The sequence below is a fragment of the Cyprinus carpio genome, chromosome A11 (genome assembly GCF_018340385.1).
Source record: "Cyprinus carpio isolate SPL01 chromosome A11, ASM1834038v1, whole genome shotgun sequence".
Lineage (NCBI taxonomy): Eukaryota > Metazoa > Chordata > Actinopteri > Cypriniformes > Cyprinidae > Cyprinus > Cyprinus carpio.
Window position 1 is genome coordinate 15,817,216 of NC_056582.1, and position 26,206 is coordinate 15,843,421.

The window sequence follows — 26,206 nt, forward strand, 5'->3', positions numbered from 1 at the left end:
GTATTTGGAATAAATTTTGATTTTCAGTATCAATATGCTGCCATATCATTATTGAAAGTGTCTCTAGTGGTTATCTCATCCTTGTCCTACTGCTAACCTACATCCTGTACCCTCGTGTAACCTCTACAGTGGTGGAGCCAGATAGTGGCCTTTTGTCTCTAAAATATCATGGCTGAATCACACAGCAGGGAAGCAGAACCCACTATTTCCTGCTCCCTTCTTGATTTTTCAGCATTTTTCATCTTTACTACTGGAGACGGCTGTAATATCAAAACAGATTTAAGGCTGATTCGTGTCAAACGTGTTGATGGTATTTTATGGAGCAGTTGGTTAAGTGTTAACACAAGCCTCTATAAATGTCTGGATAAAGAATGATGTTAATCCATGAAAATGTATGAAATATTCATAGCTTATTATACTTCCCAAGAATTTCCTTAGGCAAAGAGTATAAAAAAGTGTTTAAGCTCTATATTTGGTTTTAGTCTGTTTTTATGTTAATTTGTAGTTTAGGAACCTCTTGAAAATGCTGGAAACAACAGTAGCAAGTTCCCTCACTCTGTTTATTGAAGATAAATGATAGATTGCTAGATAGATATGGCTGATAGCTGTGCATTGTACAAAGCATGACCTGGACATATCCTGTTTAACCTTTTTATGTTTCCTCCTGCTTCCACAGAAATGTTGATGGACTCCACCACAGCGACCGCAGAGCTTGGTTGGACAGTATATCCAGTGTCGGCAACAGGTGACAGCAGTATAAGTGTAAGTTCTCTTTACATCAACAGATATCCGAGCTTGCATGAAATTATCCAATAATGCTACTTGTCTGATGATTGTGACAGAAACTGGATGTGAATCCTTATTATGTAATGCCAAAAAGACTAGGTTTCATTCATCTAGGCTCATGCCTGCTCAGCACCCACTGGTCATAGAGTAATTAATCACATCCTCCCCCACACCAGGACCTAAAGTATATTCTTCCGAATGGAACTGGTGAAGAAAAATTTATTCCTGAGTAAATTAGGGCCCTATGAAATCCATTTGATTTTTTTTCCAAATTCTGTTTTTCCATTTAAATTTTTCTGGAATACGTTTTTTTTATTTTTTTTCCTGACTCCTTTTTAATGGTTCAATTAAATTGTATTAATCAAAAAGCATGCCTAATTAAAATCATGAAACTTATACAATTAAACATCAATTTCAAAAGTTTAACAAAGATTACATTTTTAGGGACCTATGAATTTTTTTTTCTTCTCCTGTTCTGTTTTATTGTTACCAAATTCTGTGTTTAAGCGTGTCTAATTATTTGAATGCACAAAACTTAATTTATTAACATTTATTTTTACAATAGCCTTATGAAATGTTTAGTTTTTTCATAAATTCTGTATTGTGTATTTTAATATTTCTTGTTATCAAATGAAGGCATAAAACAGTAATTTAATTTATCTTTTAACCCTCTGGGGTCCAAGGGGTTTTGGGGGCCTGGAGAAGTTTTGACATCCCCTGACTTTTGTGCTTTTTTTCAGTTGCTTATAAACATATACATGGCTAAAGTCTAATAACACTGTAACCAGTACAAACTGGGCTACAATAATAAAGGCCCGCATAATGAGCTGCATAATGAGCCTTTCAGTCAGGTGTGTGACTGAGAGGGAAGAGTTACAAGAAAGAATGTGAGGACAAAATAAATGTGTATATTTTTATGTTTGTACATTATTTATAAAATACTTAAATACACTTCAAAAATCATTCAAATAATCTTAAAAGCCACTATAAACAGTTTATTAGGAACAATCAAAGCTGACTTTCAAAGCTGAATTTTTAGCATCATTACTCCAGTCACACGAACCTTCAGAGATCATTCTAATATTCCGATTGGCTACTTTTTGATTAATTGAAAGAACAGCATCATTTGTAACATGATTATTGTATTTATCATCACTTGTGTGCTAAATAAAAGTTTTAATTTCTGTATATACTGACTCCCAGCTTTTGAATGGTATTGAATGAAATTTTGAATTTTTGAATGGTATAGTGTATATTATATAAAAATATACACTTAACAGCAGTTATTTAAAATAGTAAAATTATTTCACAATATTACTGCTTTAGCAAATGCAACTTTCTGTATTTTGGATCAATTAAAAGCAGGCTTGGTTAGCAGAAAATAATTCTTTACAAAAACATTAAAAATCTTACTGTTCAAAAGTTTTGACTGGTATTGTGTCATGATGAAATGTATAAATGAACATCACATACCTGGCACATACCTCATATTACTTTTATATCGTATTGCTGTCTATGTTATAGGTTAGAACATTAAAAAAAACAAACAAAAAAAACTTCCTGGCATCGTGAAACATGGAGATGATGTAAATGAAACTTCATAATGTTTCACATTTAGTTAGGAATTATATTTTGGAAAAAGTCTAACTAGTAAAATGTGTACAAGTTATATGAAAACTAATACAAGTAGATTATAAAATATAGAGAGAGTAGATTATATAATAAAAAAGTCTTACTCATGTTTATGATCTCTGCTGGGTCCAGCCGCTTCATTCTTCTTTCTAAAGTAATCCATATCTTATTCCTCTCAGCGGTCTTATTGAGGTGAATTATGTCTTATTCCTCTCAGCGTGAAGCAAACAGTAACATTTAAAAATGTGAAGTACAGTCTTGCTGCTTTGTTTGCTCTGATGTGGGCGGTTACCCGCCGTGAGCTTCACGCAGACGATTGTAATATCAATAGCGTGCTCGGCGTGTGGGCGTGGTCGCATTAGATATAACGAAGGAAGACGTGAAAGACTGGACATCGTGTTGTTTTCATATGGATTACTTTATCCCAGAATATTTGTTTTCGATAAGACTTGCTCAGTTTAAAAGTAGACATGTCAAGCTTATAATAGATCTATTTCTCATGTCTCTGTGTTGAGTATTTGCTGAGTTACAGTTCAATGATGCATTTCTATCACGCAGAACCAAGGCGGCAGACAGCACACTCTGTTTGTTTTCTTTATTTTATAAATGCACAAAATTTTGTTGATATTATGTGTGTATACAAATAAAAGTAGACCCTTTACAGATTTGATTGATGTATTGCTCTTATCTGTACGATCAAAACTGAAAGTGTAATTTAAGTTCTTTTCGGTCTTATCAGGAGAATCTGCCACAAAACGTTAGTCGCGACCCCAGAGGGTTAATCAAATGAAAATTAAACTTTATTTTTATTTTTATTTTTTGCAAACAAAGGGGATATACTATTAAAAATAAAACATGGGAGAATTATTGTGTGATTATTCCTTAAAAAAAATACAGTTTTAATAATTGTATTAGTAGTATTACATGCATTCTACTGCACAATAGTAATATATTTCTGGCACAATTTATTCCAGTTAAAGCAAACTTTTGTTTTGACGGGTTGCCATGAATACCTTTAAGTTTCTGTGTGTATATCCTTGACGAATTCCTTGACATTCCGCGTTATACAGTAAATTCCATTTTTATGACTGGATTCCACGATTCTGTGCATATTTTCCACAATGCAGAAATCATAGGGCCCTAGTAATTTGCTGGTGTATTTCTGAAAAACCACTCCCTATTTTATTCAATTATTTATGCTTCTGTATCTGTTTTGGGGGATGGTTTAAAGTGTACCATTCTGTGCATCTGGAAACAGTAAAATAAAAATGGAAGACTGTGTGAGAGAGAGACTAAAAAAGTGGAGTAAGAAAAGAGGATAGAAGGCTGACATTGTGGTTGAAAAACTTCAAAGTTCTTCAGATATAATTTTGCTCACCATCTTCTTTTCAAACCTTAGGGCATGAACTTTTTTTTTTTTCCTGTACTGATTGGAGCAATCAATATAAAAGAACAAAGAAGTCCGGTGTCTCCAGATTTGAGGCTCTGGTTTCAGTCTGCACTGAATAAGATTCACCTCTCCTTTTCCTTTCTAACAAAAGAAATGGAATTACACATGGTTTGCATCACCATATCTTTTCAATCTTTACAACTCTAAAGGTTTAACAAAACAACAAACATCGAATTATTTCAGTACCACAGCTAATAGCTAGACAGAATGTCTTAATATAAAGTGATATGAAATATCACATGGTTCAGATGCAAAACGTATTCTCTGTTTTGACACGTTCAGAAACGAAGATGTCTAAAATGGCCTCAACATCTCATTCATTTACACTGTATTCTTCAGTGAGGAATGCTGGTGATCGGTCCAACTTTCCCTCAGATTTGTTTTCAGTTATTCTGCTGTCTGACACTACATACAGTATTTTCAAAGAGCATATCAAATTTCTTAAAGTAAATGAGATATTGGGGAAGTTGTGGCCTAATGGTTAGAGAGTTTGACTCCTAACCCTAAGGTTGTGGGTTCGAGTCTCGGGCCGGCAATACCACGACTGAGGTGCCCTTGAGCAAGGCACCGAACCCCCTAACTGCTCCCCGGGGTGCCGCAGCATAAATGGCTGCCCACTGCTCCGGGTGTGTGTTCACGGTGTGTGTGTGTTCACTGCTGTGTGTGTGTTTACTGCTGTGTGTGTGCACTTTGGATGGGTTAAATGCAGAGCACGAATTCTGAGTATGGGTCACCATACTTGGCTGTATATCACATCACTCACATATAGAGAATAGTCATAGGAAGACATAGCACACTTTAACTTCAGTAGGGGGAAGGGTGGTCCCCCACAGCAGCACTAAACAGGTGGGATTCTGTAAACCTTATAGAGAGAAAGGTTTTAAGTTATTGTCTTACACCCCTGCAGAGCCTTGTGGGCTTAACTAAAGTATCAGTGTCAGTCAAAATATAGAGCACCCCATCAACAGTTGGTTTTCATGCCACTGAATTTCTTTGCAAAACAACCCCCGTTGCAGAACTGTCAAGGAGAAAAAATCCAGATGTGGTTCTTTCACTCATTCATTCTTTCATTTGTTCACATTTGTGTGCTGAATTTATTCGAAACACTTTGATGTTTCATGCAGGTGGAACATACTGTATAGAATGGTGTAATTATGGAAGTTAACACCTACATTAAAGAAATATTTATGGCAACCCTTTATCACAGCCAGGTGTGAGGAGCACATACTTCATGTGCTTTCTGCTGTTATTATGTTTGACTGTACCTATTACTCCACATGACTGCATAGAGACTTGTTTGGACCTGCAGATCATTGCAGCTTTTCAAACTCATGTTATTTCAGATATTGTTTAATAATTTGAAGTTGGAATTTGCTCGTTTTTAATTTGGTCTTAGAATTTAGACCTGTATAGGGCATTTAGTAATTGATTTGTGCAGCTACATGGAATCAGACGCATTCTTCATGTTTACTTAAAAAGCAGAATGTAAGTGGTAGAGAAAATTTTACTTGTTTCACAGCAGTGGGAACATTTTATTTAAAGATCGAGATGTACACGTTTTATTTAAAATGACTGATGTTTAATTTATAACTGCTATGGTGTGTGCAGTGGACATCCTCATAAGGCTGCAAATTAAGTCATTACCAGCTTAGTTAGAGAACAGTGTTGCAGGGGACATTACAAATGTGTGTAAATGTCACCATGTTCAAACTCGGTTTTGGTCATGCATCTAGACTTGTTGCTCACTGATGCAGAACATGAAAATAAGCCAGTACATTTGTGTAACGAATCGGTGTGATAATGTGGTCCTCACTAGACTGCCTCGAGGTCCAGATCTAAGCCCTGTCATTTGTCATCTGTGACTCTATTTGCATGCTTATAAACAGTTACTGTATGTTTTGCAAGTAATGAACAATGAAATTAAATGTGATACTGTTAAGAGAAGCATGCTGACAAATGCCCTCTGTTAAAGGAACAGTTCAGCCACAAATGGAATGATCATCATTTACTAACCCTCACAACAATTTTGTTGATTATTATTTTGGGCCCTATTTTAACAATCTAAGAGCATGGTCTAAAGCGCACGGCGCAGGTGCACTCAGGACGTGTCAGAATCCACTTTTGCTAGTTTAATGATGGGAAAACAGTCGGCGCGCCCGGGCACATGGTCTAAACAGGTTGTTCCTATTCTCTTAATGAGTAATGGGTGTTTTTTTAACTTTACGTGCAATAAACCAATCAGAGACTCATCTCCCATCCCCTTTAAAAGCCAGCTGCACTCGCACCATGGCGGGTTCGCTATTTACATGGCGGAATGTAATTTTTCATTTTTAAAAATTTTTGTTTGCTGCTTACCCTGTGTATAATAACCAAAGTATACACGCGTTGTACACCCGCCTATAGGCGCATATTACTAACGCGCTCTTTAAATAACAAAGAAAAAAATATTGCGCCAGACTTTAGACCAGATTAGAGTTGGTCTTGGCGCAGTCTATTTTCAGTTCCTCAAAATTGCAGCGCCAACAATGGGCCTGAACACACCTTTATTTTAGTGAGTGAGTGACATACAGCCAAGTATGGTGAATTTGTGCTCTGCATTTAACCCATCCAAAGTGCGCACACACACAGCAGTGAACACACACACACACTGTGAACACACACCCGGAGCAGTGGGCAGCCATTTTTTATGCTGCGGCACCCGGGGAGCAGGTGGTTCGGTTCACCTCAGTCGTGGTGTTGCCGGCCCGAGACTCGAACCCACAACTTTAGGGTTAGGAGTCGAACTCTCTAACCACTAGCCCACGACTTCCCCCAGACCAACACTCCCATGGGGGCACAAATGGTCACAAATGCATTTGATATTTAAACAATGCGGCGCAGGATGGGAAAATGAGAACTGCGTCGGGCTGAAACTAGCAAAAACACTTGCGCCACTCCTTGCGCTGCATTGTGCCTTAGTCTTCTGTGGAAAATGTTGAAGAATGCCTCCTTTTTTATCTCTCCATTCAATGAAAGCCAGTAGGGTCCAAAACAACACAGAGACATTTTTCAGAATATCTCATATCATGTTCTAAAGAAAACAGCCATACATGTTTGGAATTACATCATGGTGGGTAAACTGTCCCTTTAACTTACCATAAAATTTTGTGTTCTTAATTAAAACCATGTTGTTTCAGTATTTCTGATCAGCATTGCATAAGATGTTTCAATTTACTTAAACCACAAATCAGAACTGCCTTAGAAAATCATTTGGTTGGGATGGTTTGATTTCAAGGTTTGTCTGGAATGGTAGAATACCTAGGGTAAAGTTTAAAACATTGCAGTTGACAAAAGAAAACGGAGGGAGAGCTCTACCATGTCTTCAGGATTATTATTATGCTGCACAATTGAACCCCTTAGTATGCTGGTGTATATCAAGCTATGAATCAAGGTGGAAAAGCCTAGAAGTTTCACAGATATATACACCTATACAGTCAATACTAGGAAATAAAAATCTAGCTGAAAGGAGCTATAACAGATTGAATACTTGGATTCTATTTACATTGAGGGCATGGTTTAGGTTATTGAAGAAGTCACAGTTAGAGAAACAAGCTGGAGTATTAAGATGGATAGCATTTGAGCCAGGTTTTGAGCCGGCTAGGATGGATGACAGATTTAAACAATGGGTTTGGAGAAGTATCACATCTTATTGTTCAGTCATCTCCAATGGAAAACTACAGAATTATCAGTTCATTTCTAATACATTTGGACTAGAAAAGCAGGACTTTTATAGATATCTGCAAGTTAGAGATTATTTTAACAAAAAAGTTAAAACTCAAGGTCCTGGAGGGAACAAAGTACGATTTTTTATAACTCCCAAATTAACAGATTTATATACATGCACACAGAACCGTGGCTTTTGTTGGAGGCAATGTGAAACCCCGATGGCTAATCATTTTCATATTTTTGGGGATTGTCCGAAAATACTTTTTTTTTTTGGCAAGAAGTATCAGTTGAAATTGAATAGATAATAGGAGTAAAGTTCAACTATTCGTTTATTACATAATATCTAGGGAAAATACCAGAAACTGTTTTAGACAAGGATAAATACTTATTAAAGGTACTTTAAGCAAGCAGTAGGAAAGCCATAACTCGTAAATGGTTTTAGTTTGACCCCCTAACAAGGGATCAATGGTTAGGGATTGTGAATGAAATATACTGTATGGAGAGACTTACAATTATATTAAGGCTCAAATTGGAAAAATATAACAAGCTTAGGGAAAATGGATTATGTACATAGACCACTGATGAAACTGTGATATTGTACAGTATATCAAGATGTTGGAAATATTCTGTGATTTGACATTGTAACACCCATGATGACATTTTGTTCTTTGTTTTCAATAAAAAAACATATATAATATATATTATAATTTATATATATATATATATATATATATATATATATATATATTATATATATATATATATATATATACACACACACACACACACACACACACATTGTTTTGGCTCCCCTCATCAGGGAATCAAATCTTTGTGTGGTCACTTGTCACATTGAAACAAGAAGTCCTTTGGCAGCATTGCCCTTTTGTCAAGTCCTTGATTTATATCAGATATGTAAACATGATCCACATGGATATAGATAGACACAAGGGTTAAGGGAGCAATAAGGAGCTTGTTTGTCTGTCTTCACATGTTGTGCATTACCAGTGGATGGAGGTAATTGAAGCTGACTGCCAAAGACAGCTCAGTTTCTATGGTCGCCTCTCATTTTTTGTCTCTCTCAATCACTTTCTCTCTCTCTGTCAATCTTTCTAATGGTGGGGAGCTCAGTATCTCACTTAGGGTTGTAATCCCACTGCACTTTAGCTGAAATATCCGGATGTCATTTGTCCCACATGTCCCCTCAGGACAAATGTCTCAATGCTACTCTATCTGTCAGATTTCCTACAACTGCAAATTGGGAAACTTTCCCTCAGGAGCTGTCATACATGCTCCCTTTCGCCCCTCTGTGTGAATTATGTATTTATGTAGATTTACAATGTATTTCTTTGACTCCACAGACTGCTTTGCCGTGAGATGTGGAGTCAGCATATTTCACAGAAGGAATCATCAGCACCGCTCAACTAGTTACAAATGCTCGAATACAAATGACAGCCCTGGGAGAGATTTAATTGCTGGCTTCATGTAAACGTCATAAGGTTCTGGCAGTTTATTTGTAAAAGATGCTGAAGCCCAAATAAAAGTTCAGAGTCATGTCATAGCGACACAATTAATGTAACACAAAAGCTTGATCGCGGCTAATTTCTGCTTCCCCTTGAGCGAGACTTTTTCATAATTCAGCACAAGCCTCTGTCTGGGAGACTTTTACATCACAGCTCGGTTGTGAACTTTCTTTCGTCTTGGGTGGCAGGGGAGTTATCGTTTCTTCTGTCCACTAGAACATTGTGTCATTTATCACTGGTCTCCTTTTCCCAGTGCAAGTTACAAGTTTAATTTAGTTCAGTTGTGACTGTTTTTTTTTTGATTTGTTGAGATTAGTAACTTTGCTGTGCCGAAGACACTGCTTACATGAGATTAGTCATAAAACTAAAGCATTCTGTTTGCCAAAGTGTTATCAACATCATTAAGGGAGCCTTAAGGGATGTTCATGGATGACACATTCTTGCATTCAAAAACAGCAAGACGGAGGAGCAGAAGGCAAGTGTCTCCAGACTGCATGAACTGCATTTTTTTTATTATTTTATAATGTTGAGGTTCACTTAACATAATGTTAGTGTGATTTTAGAAGTACCATGTGGAGCTCATAAGTCTCAGGTTGTGTTCTCAACCAGTATCCTGAAACCTTGGGTTCTGCACTAGCAGTTCGCCTTATTTGCTTGTGACCCTCAAAGCATAGCTGGAGCTCTTAGACCTAATGACGTCATCATTTTGTTTGTGCTTTTTGTATTTCTATGGCAGTAAATAGGGACATGAACCAGTGGTGCACCACCGCTAAAGGGCCCCCCTATGTAAGGCTCTGACCTCTTAACATAGACTTCAAAAGAGGGCAGACAGTCTCTTCTTCTATGTCTTAACACACTTTTTGATAAATGCCTTTACACACTTTATGAGAGCTTGTGATTAACCATAGTTTTAGGAGGAAGAGCACCTCTGTTGTTTCAGTAAGCATGTGTCTCTCTCTGTTACATCCATAAGTACTTTTGAATTGTTTAATTTATATTTCACCTCTCGTAAATACTGAAGTCTGTTTTTAGGACCATTTAATAAATAAATAAAATGATTGATTTTAATTACCGAATTAAAGTATGCTGAAAAATATTTTTCTTACTCCTTTTATATTTTATTAAAATAGTATTATATAACTTTTTTGATCATTCATTCATTCATTTAATTTTTAATTTTTGAAATAAAAAAAGACATTGAAGTGCTGACCTGCCTTATTACAAAATATTGTCTGAGCTCCCCATTTAATGCTGAATCCCTCTTTTACATCTTAAAACACATGGTCACCCTTTAGCCACACTCCCACTGGAAGTCCAGGAGAAAACCTATATGGTAATGAAGATGTTTCTTTAAATTTCACACTCAGCCCTTGATCGCTTGGCTCTTATTATGTTTCATTTGGTTCTCCTCTTTGCCTCTGATGAAAGAGTGGCAGAGAAGCTGAGACGGCACAAAGGGAGGCCTTCCATTTAAAGGCCGTTTGTTTGGAGCGTCTTTAACCCACTCCTTTCCTCACCTCCTCCCATCATGCAGTTCACTATCTTACTCAGTCTCTCATTAGCAACATCGCTTTTTTATTAATTCTTTCTAATTTGATTAGTCAGAGTGACAGACTACAAACAAGAAGATGCTACACTCTGTCTTCACTTGTTTAACTGCCCTTCATTCTCACCCCTCTTTTTGGTTCATGGAAGAATGTGTCATCCTTAAGTAAGGTGGCAAGGTCAATGGCTGCCAGTGACCCAAGACACATCTGGCTGCTTGAAAGGACTGAACTAAAATGATGGAAAAGTTCATTTCACACACACACACACACACACACACACACACACACACACACACACACACACACACACACACACACACACACACACACACAGTGCAAGTGTTAATGACCACAATCCTATCCAGAATCATTTGAGTTCATCTCGGCTGAATAACATGGACATGGGAATAAAGAATAAAAGCTGTGAGGAAAGAAAGCTGTTTTAATTAGTCCAAGATGGTTTAATAGAATGGAGGTCTTGGACAGGCATGACTTTCTCCCCCAGTCTGTCAAAACTCTGTCAAAATCCTTGTTAAGCAGCAACTAATTTAGGAAATTATGTCAGCTGTTAAGTGAAGAGTAAGACACTTGAGAAGAGGGTGATTTGGGGCGATCATACGCTTGCTGGGCATTGAGGCTGTGTTGCTAAAAATGTTTTAAGGTGAAGAAAAGGGCTTTCCCTGTTGGATGAGGTCAGGACTTCTGCAACTGGTTTTTGAATTGTTTAGTGCTGAAAGCCTGTGGCTTGATCGCAGGCAAGTTGGCTGAAACCGCAATGTCATCTGGAGTCACTTTAGGCCGAGCAGTGAAGTCCCTGGTGCATATAGCCTTGTACCCTTCATGCTTTAGTGTGCACAATATATACTTGTAAATTTTACAATAAGTCTTTTTCACTCTATCAACTGTTAAATAAATATTAAATAAAGATCGTGATTAAAATATATGTTAAATAGTTAAATAGTCATTCATAATCTTTTTTTATATATATATAGTGTAATTTTCGGTGAATTATAATAAAACCAGTTAATTATGAAAATAGTACATGAAACCAGCAAAAAAAAAAAAAAAAAAAAACTATAAAAAAATTAATTGTCCCTGTTTTTCATTTGACCGATAATAATGTGATAGATAATATGTGATTTCAAGTGTTCTTTTTCTTTAATAATTTTAGAATGCTCTGGACTAAGGTATGTTATAACCACATGTCAGAGAAAAACTTTGAGCTCTAAAGGGCATGCATCTCAGTGAAGATTCCCATATTGCAAGACAGAGAGGAGAGCCTTGGATCTTCTGGATATTTCTTCTGGCTAGAGAATCCTGCATAACAGCTCTCTATTTTCATGGCAATTTCAATTATGTACTGACAAGCACACTGACACACATGCACTTAAGCAATATCGCACAAACTACATAGCTGAGTTAAGGCTGCTTTGTGGCTGCTCAGAATTCTCAGTATAGATGCAATGCATTACAAAAGGCAGACTAAATGATTCCTTTTCAGACTCATTTCAGTATCTATGTTTGCATTGTAATTGCTCTGTAAATGCATTTATGCACCTCTGAGCACCATTAAACAGCATGTAAAGAGACATAAATTCCTCTTTCGGAAGCATTTTCTTTGTAGTGTGAATTTTGCTATTAAACTCTAGATCAGTTTAGGTAAGGTATGAGACCACGGGTAACCACAGTCTGCTGATATGGAGTCTTAACAGCACAATTACGAGTGTGATTTTGCTTTTATACAACTACTTAATTTTCATTGACTAAATCATTGATAGACTCACATTACCACCCACTAGCATGAAAATGTAACATGCAGAAAGAGTTCAAAAATCCCCACACCCATCTATAATGATGCAGACACCACTCTTGTAACACTCTGCCAATCAAATTGATACATTACAAACTTTAATCCATTATTACTGTAAGAATACACACAATACTCTATATTCTGTTCCATCAACACATTTTCACCTATTTCAACAGTTTATAATTGCATTATCTGTACTAGCTTTGTTCTGTTTATTTATTTGTGATTTTTGTAAATTGAATACAATGTGATAATGAAGAAAATGATAACACAATTGCAACCAATAACTTAATTTAATAGGAGTGTTTGCAACTTTAAATGTAATCAAAATAAAACATTTTCAATATATTTGTAAGCTGTACGTTATTATTTATTTATGTAGCAGTAGCAGTAAAATAATAATAAGACCAGAATGTTTTTAGGCAAAAAATTGTCCAAATATCCCAACAAATTAGTTTTTATTTTATTATTGGGTAAATCTGTATATTTGTTATTCTTCTCGTTCTTTCTCTACAGCGGCTAATGAACCGGAAGTCTCACACTTTCTCAAAAAGTGTCTTACAGTACTTCCGCGTGGATATTAATAGTACATATTTTTTTATACAGTGCGAGTAAGAGAGATAAAAATAAATAGAGACCAGAATCACTTGGCACTGTCACATGGGGGTCTACAGAAAACCCAAGCCAAGGCCAGCCCTCTGTATGCCTAGTGCCAGGGCCTGTTGGCAGACTAGCAGAAGAATTTTGTTCTCTTTCCCACCTCATTCCACCTGTGCTCAGTAATCTGGCCCGTGCATATGGGGAAAGCTGCTGAAAATGGCTCAGGTGCTCGTAAAGCCCTCCAGATACCTGATGCAGAGGTACAGACGTGTCTATAACATATTTTCTACTGTCAGGCCTAGCTAAATGTATAAGAAGGGATTGACCTTTGTATGACCTGTAACCGAAGTCCAGTGTACCATTTGTGCACATGACCATATATTTAATAATTTATACAAAGAATAATTATACTTATTATAAACCATGATAATAAATTCCCCCAATATGGTAGCTACGGGTTAAATTGAGTAATAATTTGTTTGTATTTTTATTTGAAATGTAAATAATTTTAACCCTAACTTCATTTCTCCTTGTCTAAAGGCTAAAGTATGTAAAAAGTTGCATATAAAACAAATCTCTAAACATACGCTTTCTCATTTGCTTTCTTTATAGTGGGAAGAAGTAAGTGGCTATGATGAGAACATGAACACCATTCGTACCTATCAGGTGTGTAATGTCTTCGACGCCAACCAAAATAACTGGGTGCGCACCAAGTACATCCAAAGAAGAGGGGCTCAACGCATCCACGTGGAGATGAAGTTCTCAGTGCGAGACTGCAGCAGCATCCCAGGAGTCCCTGGTTCCTGCAAGGAAACATTCAATCTCTTTTACTATGAATCAGACAGCGACAAGGCCACTAAAGACTTTCCTCCGTGGATGGAAAACCCTTGGATCAAGGTGGATACTATTGCTGCAGATGAGAGTTTCTCACAAGTAGACCTGGGTGGACGTGTGATGAAGATTAACACAGAGGTTCGCAGTTTCGGCCCCATCTCCCGTAAAGGTTTCTATCTAGCCTTCCAGGACTATGGAGGGTGCATGTCATTAATCGCTGTGCGAGTGTTCTACCGGAAGTGCCCTCGCACTATTCGGAATGGAGCCTTATTTCAGGAGACGCATTCGGGAGCAGAGAGCACCTCACTGGTGTTGGCGAGGGGAGAGTGCATCCCTAATGCAGAGGAGGTCGACGTTCCCATTAAACTGTACTGTAATGGAGATGGAGAGTGGATGGTCCCTATTGGCCGTTGTATGTGTAAAGCAGGTCATGAGGCAGTGGAGAATGGAACTGTTTGCAGAGGTAAGCACGCTTTTCTGCTAATGTGTAGTGGTCTTGTCATGTTGCACAAAACTTCTCATTTTCAGGTCGCAGCTGCTCCTGACCCTGAGTACTGAGAAGCAGAAAAGGCTTTGTTTGCTTGTCTGTCTTTTGGTTTTCTGTCGTATTTTCAGTGCACTGTACTCCTTGTCTCATATGCTGTAACAATTTTTTTGTAGTAAATATTGTCATAAAAATATCTAACCATCTGGATATATTAAAGCATAATGGTGTATGGTATTAAAGCTTGTTCTCAGAGAAAATATTTTAACCCCACTGGCAACATTTTTTTAAGGGTAAATGTAACAGATATTATCTATTTATGTTATTGCAAGTGGTATAGGATTTTTTTTTTTTTCAAGATTTGAAAATTATTAAATGCATAATTATTATAATAATATAATAATATTTTTTTATTTGAATATTAAAAATATTATGATTTGTTAAGATTTATTGTGTGAAAGCAACTCTTCATCTTGCACAAGTTTGTTTCATAAATTAATCATGTTTACAGGTTTTTAGATGCCTTTTACATTTTCAAAACACCAAAAAAAAAAAAAAAAAAAAAAATTGCATGGAACAGATAGTGTCAGCATTGCTTATAAATATTGCAAATATCCATGTGACATACTAATACCATATAGAAATTGAGTTGAAATTGAAATTTTTTGATTTTTGTATTTGTATTGTAACATTGTATTTTGAAAAGGCCCTACAAGCTACAGTAAGTATTTCCTTCCAAGCTGGAGTGCTGAAGCTCTAGAAATGGCCTGCTGTTGATGTTGTGGTTTCACTGTGATATCCCAGGCAACTCAAACATGTTGATGTGGGTAGTACAGCTGTTTTTTCCCCTTTCACAGTATCCCTGTGCAGCATCAATGTAAGCTGGCCCTTTCACAGCGTGTGAGGGTATTGATCGTTTCTTATCCAAACCCCAGTGCTCCTCTCCTTCAGCCTGGCTCACCTGTAATTCAACTCACTCTACAGCAGGAGCTCTCGTTTCACCCGACGACGGGTCCTGTTCCCACGGCAACGACAGCCTGCAGACAGGCTCCACGCTGACACAGACGACACAATAAAATGCCCACATGTGTTTCAGACACCCCCCCCCACACCCCTTCACACCCACTCGCACAGACAGATGCGCACACACTCACACAGCCTCTTCGTAAGCATGGCTGTAATTACCATGCCGGCTCCCCGTCTAGGCCAGGATGAGCTGTGATAATAGCTGCTCATTGCAGGCACTAACAGGGCAGCGCTCTTCCGAAATGCATTCAATGCTAGTTAATGAGTGCAGTCACAATCCTTCCTCAGGAGCACCTGCTATCATCATTGAGCAGTCTACTCTAAATTAAAGAGCCTATATAATTATACACATTTGGTTGTTTTTGACATATGTATAATTTACTGCATGCTACAGATTGTAATATCCCAATGGTCTGCCTGGACTAGAGGTATCTCTGAAAACACCTGGGTTTAAAAACAATATAATTGTGAGTGACTAATAGAGTGGCTCCTAGTCTGTAAAAAGCTGTAAACTGTAAAAAGGTGCTTGTTCAAGTCTTTCATGTCACACTGTCAGTGTTTGCTGAAAGACTGTTACTCCTAACAGAGAGAATAATGATCCTAATCACTGAGCATTTATCTCATATTCATAAAGCCTAGTGAATATTAATGCATCAAGGAATATTTCATAATATTTTATGACAGCAGGACCTGATTGCAAATCTGGGTGATAGAGTGCTAATGTAATATCATTTCTCCAATCTTATATCACCACTTATGGTCCCATGAGCTAAAATAGGTTAATGAGGCGCTAGTACTGATCTTGGATCAGCACTCTTAAGGCTAGAGAAAACTAAGACAGAGCGTCATAGTTTTTTAGCACTGCCTTGATGTGTTTTGAGGATGTAGAAATGGCTGAATTTGTTTGAAATCAAGCAGAAATGCATTTCTGCAACTATTGAGGACTTTCAGTAGTTATGAGACCCAAGGCTATATTTAGAATAAAAAAGTTAGAAGAAAACAGTATAAACTCATTTCAGATGAAAAAAGGTTATTGATGGTGGTTTGTCTATATTATACATAAGCGGTTTTGATCAAGGTCTGCCTTCAATTCATCCAGCCATTTATCTCTCTGGCAGGGGAAAGCTGATACCGCAGCGTGAGACAATGTCAGGACTGTGGTCAGTGGTCGGGGGATGGGTTGATGCAAGAGAGAGGGCCTTTTTAACTGCTGAGAGTCGAGCGTAATGAATTGATTTGTGAAAGATGTTTTCACTGGGATGCCTGGGTATCCGTTTACTTTCTGGGTTGCAGGAGGTCATAAGATCTGCAGATGAAAGATCTGTCTCTCAGCTACTTTCACAACTCCACTAACACTTTATGCAGATGCCTCACTACGAACGAGAGCCTAATTACGCATACTTCAATGAAGTCTTCGGCAGCACTTTCACCAGATAACGCTTCTTTGACATGACGTCTGTCAAAATATTGACAACATACCAATTTATTTATGCTTGTGATGGCATTGGCTTCTTGTCAGAGAACTGAGATCGTTTTACTAACGTTATATTAAATTTCCTCCCAGGGAGGCACTGTAAGTAAATGAAGCAAGCCAGGTTCCTTTAGCAGAAATGCCCTTTATAAAGACAGATCTGATTTCGTTTAGAGCTGTGTGAGACGGGGGACCCTCTAGAGACGCACAAGGTGTTGTTTGCAGAATGTGTTCATTTGAAATGGTAGCAGAATACTCAGAAAGACATAATAGGAGACATGTTCATGGCTAGGGCTCTAACTCTTCAAACAATAGTCATAGTTTTCCCAAATTGTAATCTGACCACACAATCTATAGAATACAGGTTTAGAAGTGTGAACTATAGGAATATATTACTGAACATAGCAAACATATTGTACACTGCAAGAACATGAGTTGTTTTCCTTTTAAATGATCTACAAATGACAAGTAAATTCACTTGAGAAGCAGCACCACATATTAATACTGATATTAAGAGTTGTTTTCAGGAAATATGTCTTTAATATAAATGTTTTTATCTTCCTCCACTGACAACTTTTTTTTTCTTCAGTAGTTGAAAAATGTTCCTGGAAAACTGCAAAATAAGACAAAAATATGACACATATCCATAAGCATGAACATCAAATGAACACAAACAAATGCAACGGCACTGAGGGATTTCTTTGTGAAGGTATTTTAAGCTACATAGCATTGTCGATGAAAGACAAAGTGATTGTTTTGCCAAAACTGATTAAGTGCAGACCCTCCACCTGTTGAGAAATTCTCATGAACTTGAGTCTGATGAAAGAGAGCGAGCAGGTTTTACAGTCGTAAGCATTAATCTTACATTTCTCAGGAATGTGGCTGTGCAATCCAGATCCACAACAGTTTATTTACAGCTCTGCAACGATACAGCAGGTTTCCCTTAGGTCTTTCTACATTTGCGTTTCATTTATGGTATCTAAATTGTACACATTTTAAATGGGAAATCCCTCGAAGCTGTTTCTAAAATGCTACAGCAGACAACATTTGAGAAAGACAAATCGTAAATAATATGATGTGAATAATTCACAAACTAACTTTTGCTTCCAACCACAGCTTTGAGTTTGAATTAGTAGGAGACAGTGGAGTGATGGCACATTCATAGGCAGAAGATTAAGGCTGGGGTTTGATGTAATCTTACAGTAATTTTCAATGCCAAACAGACATCCATGTCATGATGATATAGAGGTTGAGGAGAGGAGTAAAGGACAGTGGGTTCTCTCTGGATTCCTGGTCCTGGCTATCTTTCACATAGACGAGGCTTTAGCAACGAAATCATCACAATGCACAGACACCATTGTGGCTCCCTTTATTTCCCATCTGCTTTTAATGATAGCTCTAATTGGCTAACAGCAAACGTGGGGCACTGCTATGCTTATGGTCAGCCTGAAATCCCAGACTCTTTCCACAGACAACAAAATCTGTACAGAAATGTTTGTAAATCTGTAATGAATATATCACAATATTAAATTTTTTTCTTATATTTTTGTTAGCATGAAATTTTGTTAACTTTCAATGCAGGCTTGATGAGCATACCAGAAACTAGGTTGTTTTTCAAAAAAAATATAATTAAAAATAGTAATTTTTCCAAATATATATTGGTCTATATACTGTATATATATATATATATATATATGGTAGTATATGGTGGTATATATAACTTATGCCACTTGTAATTTTAAAATGTATTATAGAAGTAAATATTAAAAAGGAATAGTAAATGCTGTAAAAGTATTGCGAGCAAAGAACCTTATTGTAAAATGTTACTGAATTATTTTTTCCATCAAGATTGACAGTTGCAGTTTTGTGTTTATTATGGTGCATATTTAAATACTTTTTCAAACCTTGATATTGACATTATGTTGCAATGTTTGTTTGAGCCACTGGGTTGTTAAATGAACTTTTCTAGCAGTTTTTGAAATTCTATTTGAAATCTAAATCAAATTACAGTTAATGTGCTGAAAGTTTGAACAATAGATGAAAGATAATATTAGACCCAGCTCTGGTGCTCAATCTGTCCCAAAATATTCAGTCACGAGCACTGATGTTATCCCATGTCCATGGATTGTAGTGCTGTTCCACTGAAGTGGCCTCTTACCACATCTCCTCTTCAACACTTGTTCAAGCAATTTCCTGCATTATCTCATGCTGACGGACGCATACACACATTTCAGAATATCATGGCCACAATGTAATAAAAAACCTCTCGACTTTCTTTTTGCCCTTATCCCTCACCTAGTGAGTACATACAATACGGCCCTTTTAGCAACCATTTTCAGCCAGTTTCAATCCACATGTGACCCATGGCAGGCTTTTATGGCTGAGCTCCTAACTACACTGCTCTTGCCAACCCTCCAGTCTAGGCTTTAATTGGGAAAGTAAAGAACATTAAGCAGTGAAATTAAACCCTCTCATACTGAATTGTTCACTCTAAGTCCCGACTCCGGGAGTGGAAGTGTGACAAAGAGCTCAAAGTGCTCTTGGTGACAGCAGACACACGTTATAGCCAACAAGTCGAGTCCATAGACTCGTCGCCCACAGCCCTGTGGCCAGAAAATAAAGATTCCTCTGCGCTAGCCAAGGATTAGGATCACAAGTACCATAGGAGCTGTCTACCCACCTACCGAGACCCAAGGGAGTAGTGATACACTTTTATTTCATGTTGCCTAGCTGTAATGGAGATTTCAGCTAGCTCAGGTGTTTTCTTTTTCCCCTGGCTTTTTTTTTTTCATCCATTCTGAAGCAGAATAGATGTAACATTTCTAAAAACTAAAGATATCTCCCCACTCACTCACCCACACTTGCTCCATTGAGGAGCACTCGTCATTTTTCACTCAGCACATTCATCTTGAAAGCGATAACGCCAGACTGAAACGACTGGGAACGGTCTATAGCTCAGCAAGCATGATGTGATAACTTGTTCCACATGCATCTTCGCGCAGCAGGTCATTAGCTCACATCTCCACTGGGATTCTCCTTGTTGGAGTCCCATGATCCTCAGAGGCTGTAATCACTATTCTGTGGCATCACTGATCATTTGAGGGGTTTCTCATGCCTGTCTTTCTTTCAGGACACCTTACTAGTTCTCAGAGTTGAAGACTGAATGGTTAAGAGGTGCTGCTGCTGATGGAACCATTTCTTCTAGCACATCTAGGCTGTGGTGGAAAAGAGGTTTCTCTTTTAGATGTCAGAATGCAGATGCTTTTTTCCAATCATGCATGGGACCTCTCGCAAACACGCCAAAGATCTCTTTCATATGTTTTGATTCATGCTCTGACCAATGAAAGGCCTAGACAGGATCCAGTATCAATTTGTCACGGGTCGAAAGAAAAGAAACAGGGCATGTGTCTTTTGAAGAGCTACAAGTCTGCATTAACCACTGGCAAATAACGAACAAGGGGTTACAGAAAGCGGGGCATGTTTTGTCACAAATGCTATTTGATTCTGGGGAAGAAATCAGGATCAAATAGCAGTACAACTGTTGCGCTGCCATGTCAGAGACTGGTGATGGATGAATTAGATTGACACGCAAGCCAATATAAATTGCAATTCTTTAACCTTGAGTGACATTTGAGGTTAGTGCAGGGTTAGGAATTTGTTACACTTCAAGCCTTTTTCAATAGATTTTGATAGATGGCTCTCATGCCGATGCGAGGTTAGGGCTGCTATCTGTGTCACGCTGTGGCTGTCCTTGCTGCAGGATTCCAGTTGTTCGCACTCTGTTGACCTCCAGTTATGCAATGAAGGGTATAGGCTAAAAGTGTGTCGTTTCCTGATCCGTCATATGACCTCACAAAGATCACTTAGAAGATCTTGTTACAGTACACTGGATGTTAAGGTTCTGTAAGGTTTTACTTCAGTGTGATGTGCTCCACATGTGGCTCAAGAACTTTGGAAAGGTTGCATTCTTTCATTCCGAAAGCAAAAATAATAAATAAGCTATACTGGTCTGGGTGGAATGTCTATATAAAAAATTAAAAAGAGAGAAAGAAAGATGTATGACTAATGGTTACTTTGTAAAGTGAATCTCATAAAACTGTTCAGAAATATTGGTCATATTTAAAGGTATATTTTGCTTGAATTTTGATTTATATTTTGTTAAGATTTCTTGAATTATGAAATTAAAGACAGTTTTTTATATTTTATGTATATAGTAATATTTAAGTATATAGTAACAGTTAGGACTTTTGCCATTTTGTTGTTTTATGTATTTACTGTAGGTCAAGAAAAAAATGTTTTGCGTATTAAAATATTTTTTAAATTGCATTTCTTGGGAAATGCTTAACTCTAATGAAAATGATCTTACAAAACAAAAACTCTTTTTTTTGGTGAATGTGTGAATTTTTCATATGCATTTTTCTCAGGTGAAATAAAACTGATATATCTTTGTGACATTCCCTATTAGGCAACTCTCACAATAGTGCTTAATGCTTTCAGTTGTGCATAAACCCACATGTCTTTCTAGGAGTTTCTCTTTCCTTCACAGGGATAGATTTGCAGAGTAGTAATGGATTCTAAAATAAGAAACCTTTGCTGACAAAAGGTCTCCCTACATGATGTCTCCGGTCCCCTCTCTCATGGTGATTAAAAATTAAACAAGAAAGTGGGTGAAGGGAAGAAGATGAGGTAGAGCATGTGTTCACCCCTTGACTGGACAATCGGTAATGGATGCCTCACAGTTGGGGTGACGTACTGTGTTAATATCAGCTGTCAGCTCTTCAGACAATGCAGGTCTCTCCTCTTGTAGAGTGCTCTCCAAAGAGCTATTTTCCTGAATGCACAATATTTTTTTTGCTTAAAGTGCAGTGTAAAAGCTTTGGGATCAAGGGACCAAAAAGTAAAAGGCCAGAATAAAAAAAAATAAACACAAGCTATGAACAGTGTTAGTTGACTTTTCAGAGCTGAATAGAGCTTAACTGTTTTCCTCTGCCAAACAACATGAATGATACTGGAGAAACAAATGTTTGCCATTAGTAGGACTTATTGGTGGTATTGTTTGTTTGGTGGGACAACACGTCTACAGAGCTTTGTTTGATAACACTTCATAATTCATCCAAGCTATCAAAATTTAGACAGTCCAGGTTTTTGGATTTGTCTGTGCCAAATTGCTGGGTTTATTATGACTTTTCAGTTTTAAAATCTAAAATCCTTCTCAGAAAAGTTTAGTGTAATACATATCATCAAACCTGTCCCTGATCAATAGTATGCACCATACACTATCACTCTCCTATAAAAAATATATATATAAATATATATATGTTAGACTTACATTTTCACAGTTGAGAAGGTTTGATGGGAAGAATGACAAGATTCTTACTTATAGCCTAAAACATATGCAGCAGTTATTAAAATTACATTTAGATAAGCAAAATAGCAGTGGGGCGTGACAGTCAGTGATCTGCATCCATTTCAGTTGCTTTGCCATTCTGATAAATGTAGTTTGAGTGATAAATGGAACTCAAGTGTAGTTCAGACAGACCACAGTGTGACAGCAGCAACTCCTTCCACTACAATTAAATAAGATATAGTTCATCCGTACTCACACTTGCCCTAGTCTGCCACACAGACATGTGCTTAGTCAGCTTCAGTTCTGTCACAAAAAACGCACTAAAAAAGCTTGAGTTCTGTTACGCTTCAAATCAGCTTTCAGTTTCATTGAACAGAAAATGCGCTAAATCAGCCTTAGAAGCCTTCGGTTCTGTCACACAGAAACACGCTAGTCTGTCACACAGACAAACATTAAGTCAGCTTCAGTTATGTTGCACAAACAAGCGTTAAGTTAGCTTTCAGTTCTATTGGACAGATGCATTTAGACAGCTTTCAGACACTAGTCTGTCGCACAGACACGTGTTAAGTCAGCTTTCAGTCACTTTATAGTCTGTATAGTTCAGTAACTAGTCTGTCGCATAAACGTGTTAAGTCAGCTCAGTCTGTTGCACAGACACTCGCTTCTAGTTCCTCACAAACACTCACACAGGACAGTTTTCAAACAGATGAAAAGATTTGTTCCCCATTTCACTTCAGATTCAGGTTCGTGATCTTGAACTCACAATTCACCGCATCGACCAGTAAAAGCAGCTGATTGGAAGTGACTTCAGAACAATATTTTAGTCAAGTATGTATTAGACAAGATCAGCCCACCCAACATGAAGGAGTGTGACATCAGTAAGATGTAGGAATCATCTGGATATACTTCATCTGGATATACTTCACTCTCCATTCATCTGCATGTGTCTTAATAAGCTAAGCTAAGTTTTCCTTTTATGCTCATACTTAAAAGTTAACAGGTTACTGGCAATGTGCTTGTTACTAAGTCATTATTCGAACATATACTGTTTAGCACAAATTATGTTTATCATTGGAACGTTCACGTTGTTTGGCTAAGCTGTTTTTAGGAACATACTTGTTGCTCAGGCTTTTGGTTATTGCCAATAGCCTGCAGTTAAGGAGACAACAATCACCTATCTTCACATAAGCTAATCGTTATTATATAATTTGTTGGGGGGATAATAAATTGAGCATCCTTCCTTCCTGTCATGTGCTTTATTGGGCTAACCCTCCTCCATCCCCAACTCCTCCTTATACAGGCATGATCACACACCGTCTTGTCCACAGAAATCATCTAATCAGCTAATCATTGCTTAATCTTCTCCAGTCTCATTTACAGACCTGTGTCACTTCTGCATCGAATTTTATATCTTTTGCATATTTAAAAATTCTGGTAATTGCATTAGGCTTTAGGGGTTTCAAACCTCAGTGAGGTTTGCTTGTGGACCGCTCAGAATCTGAACCCTTCAGAACAAACCCTGCCACCAAAATAATGTTCAGGACCTCTACAATAATCGTAATCAAACTGAGTGGTCCTGACTGAACTGTTTATTTATAATATTTACCACGTTTGATGTCTATGATATCTCAGGTGTCATAACCAAGCACAGTAGTAGTTTGAGAATTGGATTTTAAAATAGATAATACATAATTAAAAACCAGCCAATTGCTGGTCAAATTCCGACCAAATTCTTCAGTAACCAAGCTTAAGAATGTAAAATGTTACTTGCCCCAAGCACTGCAATGCAAATTACACAATCTAATAAGCTATTCTTAGACTCTGTGCACATCTACAGCCCCACGCTGTAAGATGGATATCTTCTCACCCCCTCTGTGCTAAACTTTTGTTTAGGGAAAGGAGTTCATCTAGAGGATACCATCACATACTCACCTGCTGTTTGTTTGAAGATGTATGAATCTAAATATGAAGTGAGTCTCCTTTGGACTCCATTTTAGAAGGGCTAAAGTAAATATTCAGCAACTAATACAGGCCATAGTCTCAGTGAATTGTTGCCAAGTTCAACATTCTGCAGACACTAAATTCATCCTGTCCTGAGCAACAATTTGTTTCTCACTTGCCTGTGGTTTTATTTGGCACATTGAGACAGTGTCCTTTCGACGAGCACTTGTTTAATCACACAAACTGTCTTTCGCCTTCATAGACGTCTAGCTTTGCCTCATGCTGTTATTTCCACTGTTTAATACTTATGAAGGCATTTTCAAGTAGTGTACTGTAGTTGAAAACATTGTTTTAGTCATATACTTTCAGACAGATTTGCTAGAGACTCTAATAGTCTAATGTTTGAGCCTAAAAATGAATAAACAATAATGAATACATCTATGGACAAACTGAAATGCAGAGCTGTGTGGTCCATGTCTCTGGAGTGCATTCTTCTGCATCAGCCTACATAATGAATAGCCTTGTGTGCCTAGTAAACTAGCATTAAATAGGTAATCCCTCTTTCAGTTCCCTTCCAGAGTAATGCTGAACAAACACACTGTACATAAATAAATGCAGCAAATCATTTTACTCTCTCTCTCTCTCTCTCTCTCTCTCTCTCTCTCTCTCTCCCCCCCTTTCTTTTCTTTTTTTATGTTTGGATTTTCAATCTCAGCAATTTTGGGGCACATACTGAATTGAATTGAATTATTTGGCTTGCTTGCAGACTTAGTACAGTTGACAATTCAAAGCATATGTGCTGGACATCATGGAGAAAACAGATGACACATTGATTCGCTGCCTTTTCTTCAGCATTAAAATCTTTAATATTTCGACCAGACTAAAGGCAGTCAGTCCAAGCCCTATTTGAATATGCAGTATCTCTCCTTGCTTGTGGGATAGAGGATGGTTAACTCTGTTCTCATGAAAAGGAACATTCCAAGACTAATACGATAATACCCGGTTTCTAATGATGGAATAGAATGTGGGGTGGTAAGTGAGGCCTGGACGATCTCCAATTATGAATAGTGGCCTTGTGGATTGTGAGGTGCTTAGAGAGCTGCAGAATATGGGACAGGAATCCTACAAGGAGGCCACATGATGGTGATGCCACCTTGAAAACCTCCAACAGGTATCAATGTTTAAGTCCACTGCGGAAGACCATAATTCTGTTGATGCTATATGATACATATTGTACTTTGAGTTAAATGAAAACTGTATTTATTCAAAGGAAAATTCATTCATGTTTTCTAAGATAAATGTGGATTGTGGTAAGTAGGTTGAACACATTTGTGTTGGTTCGCCAATATGGAAACATTTTTGGTTGCTGTGCCCTCGTCTCAGCCTCAGAGGCACAACCACAGTCTGTTTATTAATCATCTGCATATTGGTTCTGAAAGTTATAATTTTTTAATACTCTATAAGAATTCACTTTATTTTTTATGTTTACATTGGCTATACATAAAACCCCACAAAAATGTTTTTTTTTTTTAGACAAAAAAACTAAAACAAAAACTTTCAGATGGTCATTACAGGAAGTGAGATATTCAGTATGATGCTACTCTATATCCATGCATGTGTGTGACTGTATATGTATGCATGGTCTTTTTTAGTCCAGTGTTGTCGACTCAAGGCTACTGGCACTTTAGTGGTATGTCGGGAGGTTTGGGCAGGGCAAGGAGGCGCCTGTACGTGCTACATGTCAAGGAAGCTCGCTTTTCTCAAGCTAGGGCCAGCAGACTGTGTGGTGGCACCACAGTGGCTCACCAAACTGGCAGCCTGCTTCAGACAAGCAGGCCAGCTTTAGAGGACCGGCAGGAATGGATTAGAGCCTGTTATTAATGACTCTCTTTGTCCCTCTGGCATTTTGCAAGCTAAGTATGAAAATAAGGCTGTCGTAAAGGCTTTTTGGTGAAACCAAAGTGAAAGCAGAAAAAAGGGGAAAAAACTCATAGCTTTGGTTGAGACTAACCAACAATGATAAATATGCCTGTAAGACCACATTGCTCTT

The 26,206-nt window shown here is 37.6% G+C and overlaps 1 protein-coding gene across 1 annotated transcript in view; it reads left to right on the forward strand.

The window, feature by feature from the left end:
• LOC109072073 (ephrin type-B receptor 2-like) overlaps positions 1-26,206 on the forward strand; it is a 144,282-nt gene that overhangs the window by 57,023 nt on the left and 61,053 nt on the right. Inside the window, exons 2-3 of the mRNA XM_042766500.1 lie at positions 677-762; positions 13,666-14,350. Of these exons, the coding sequence (XP_042622434.1) occupies positions 677-762; positions 13,666-14,350 (771 nt within the window). The remainder of the gene's footprint in view (positions 1-676; positions 763-13,665; positions 14,351-26,206) is intronic.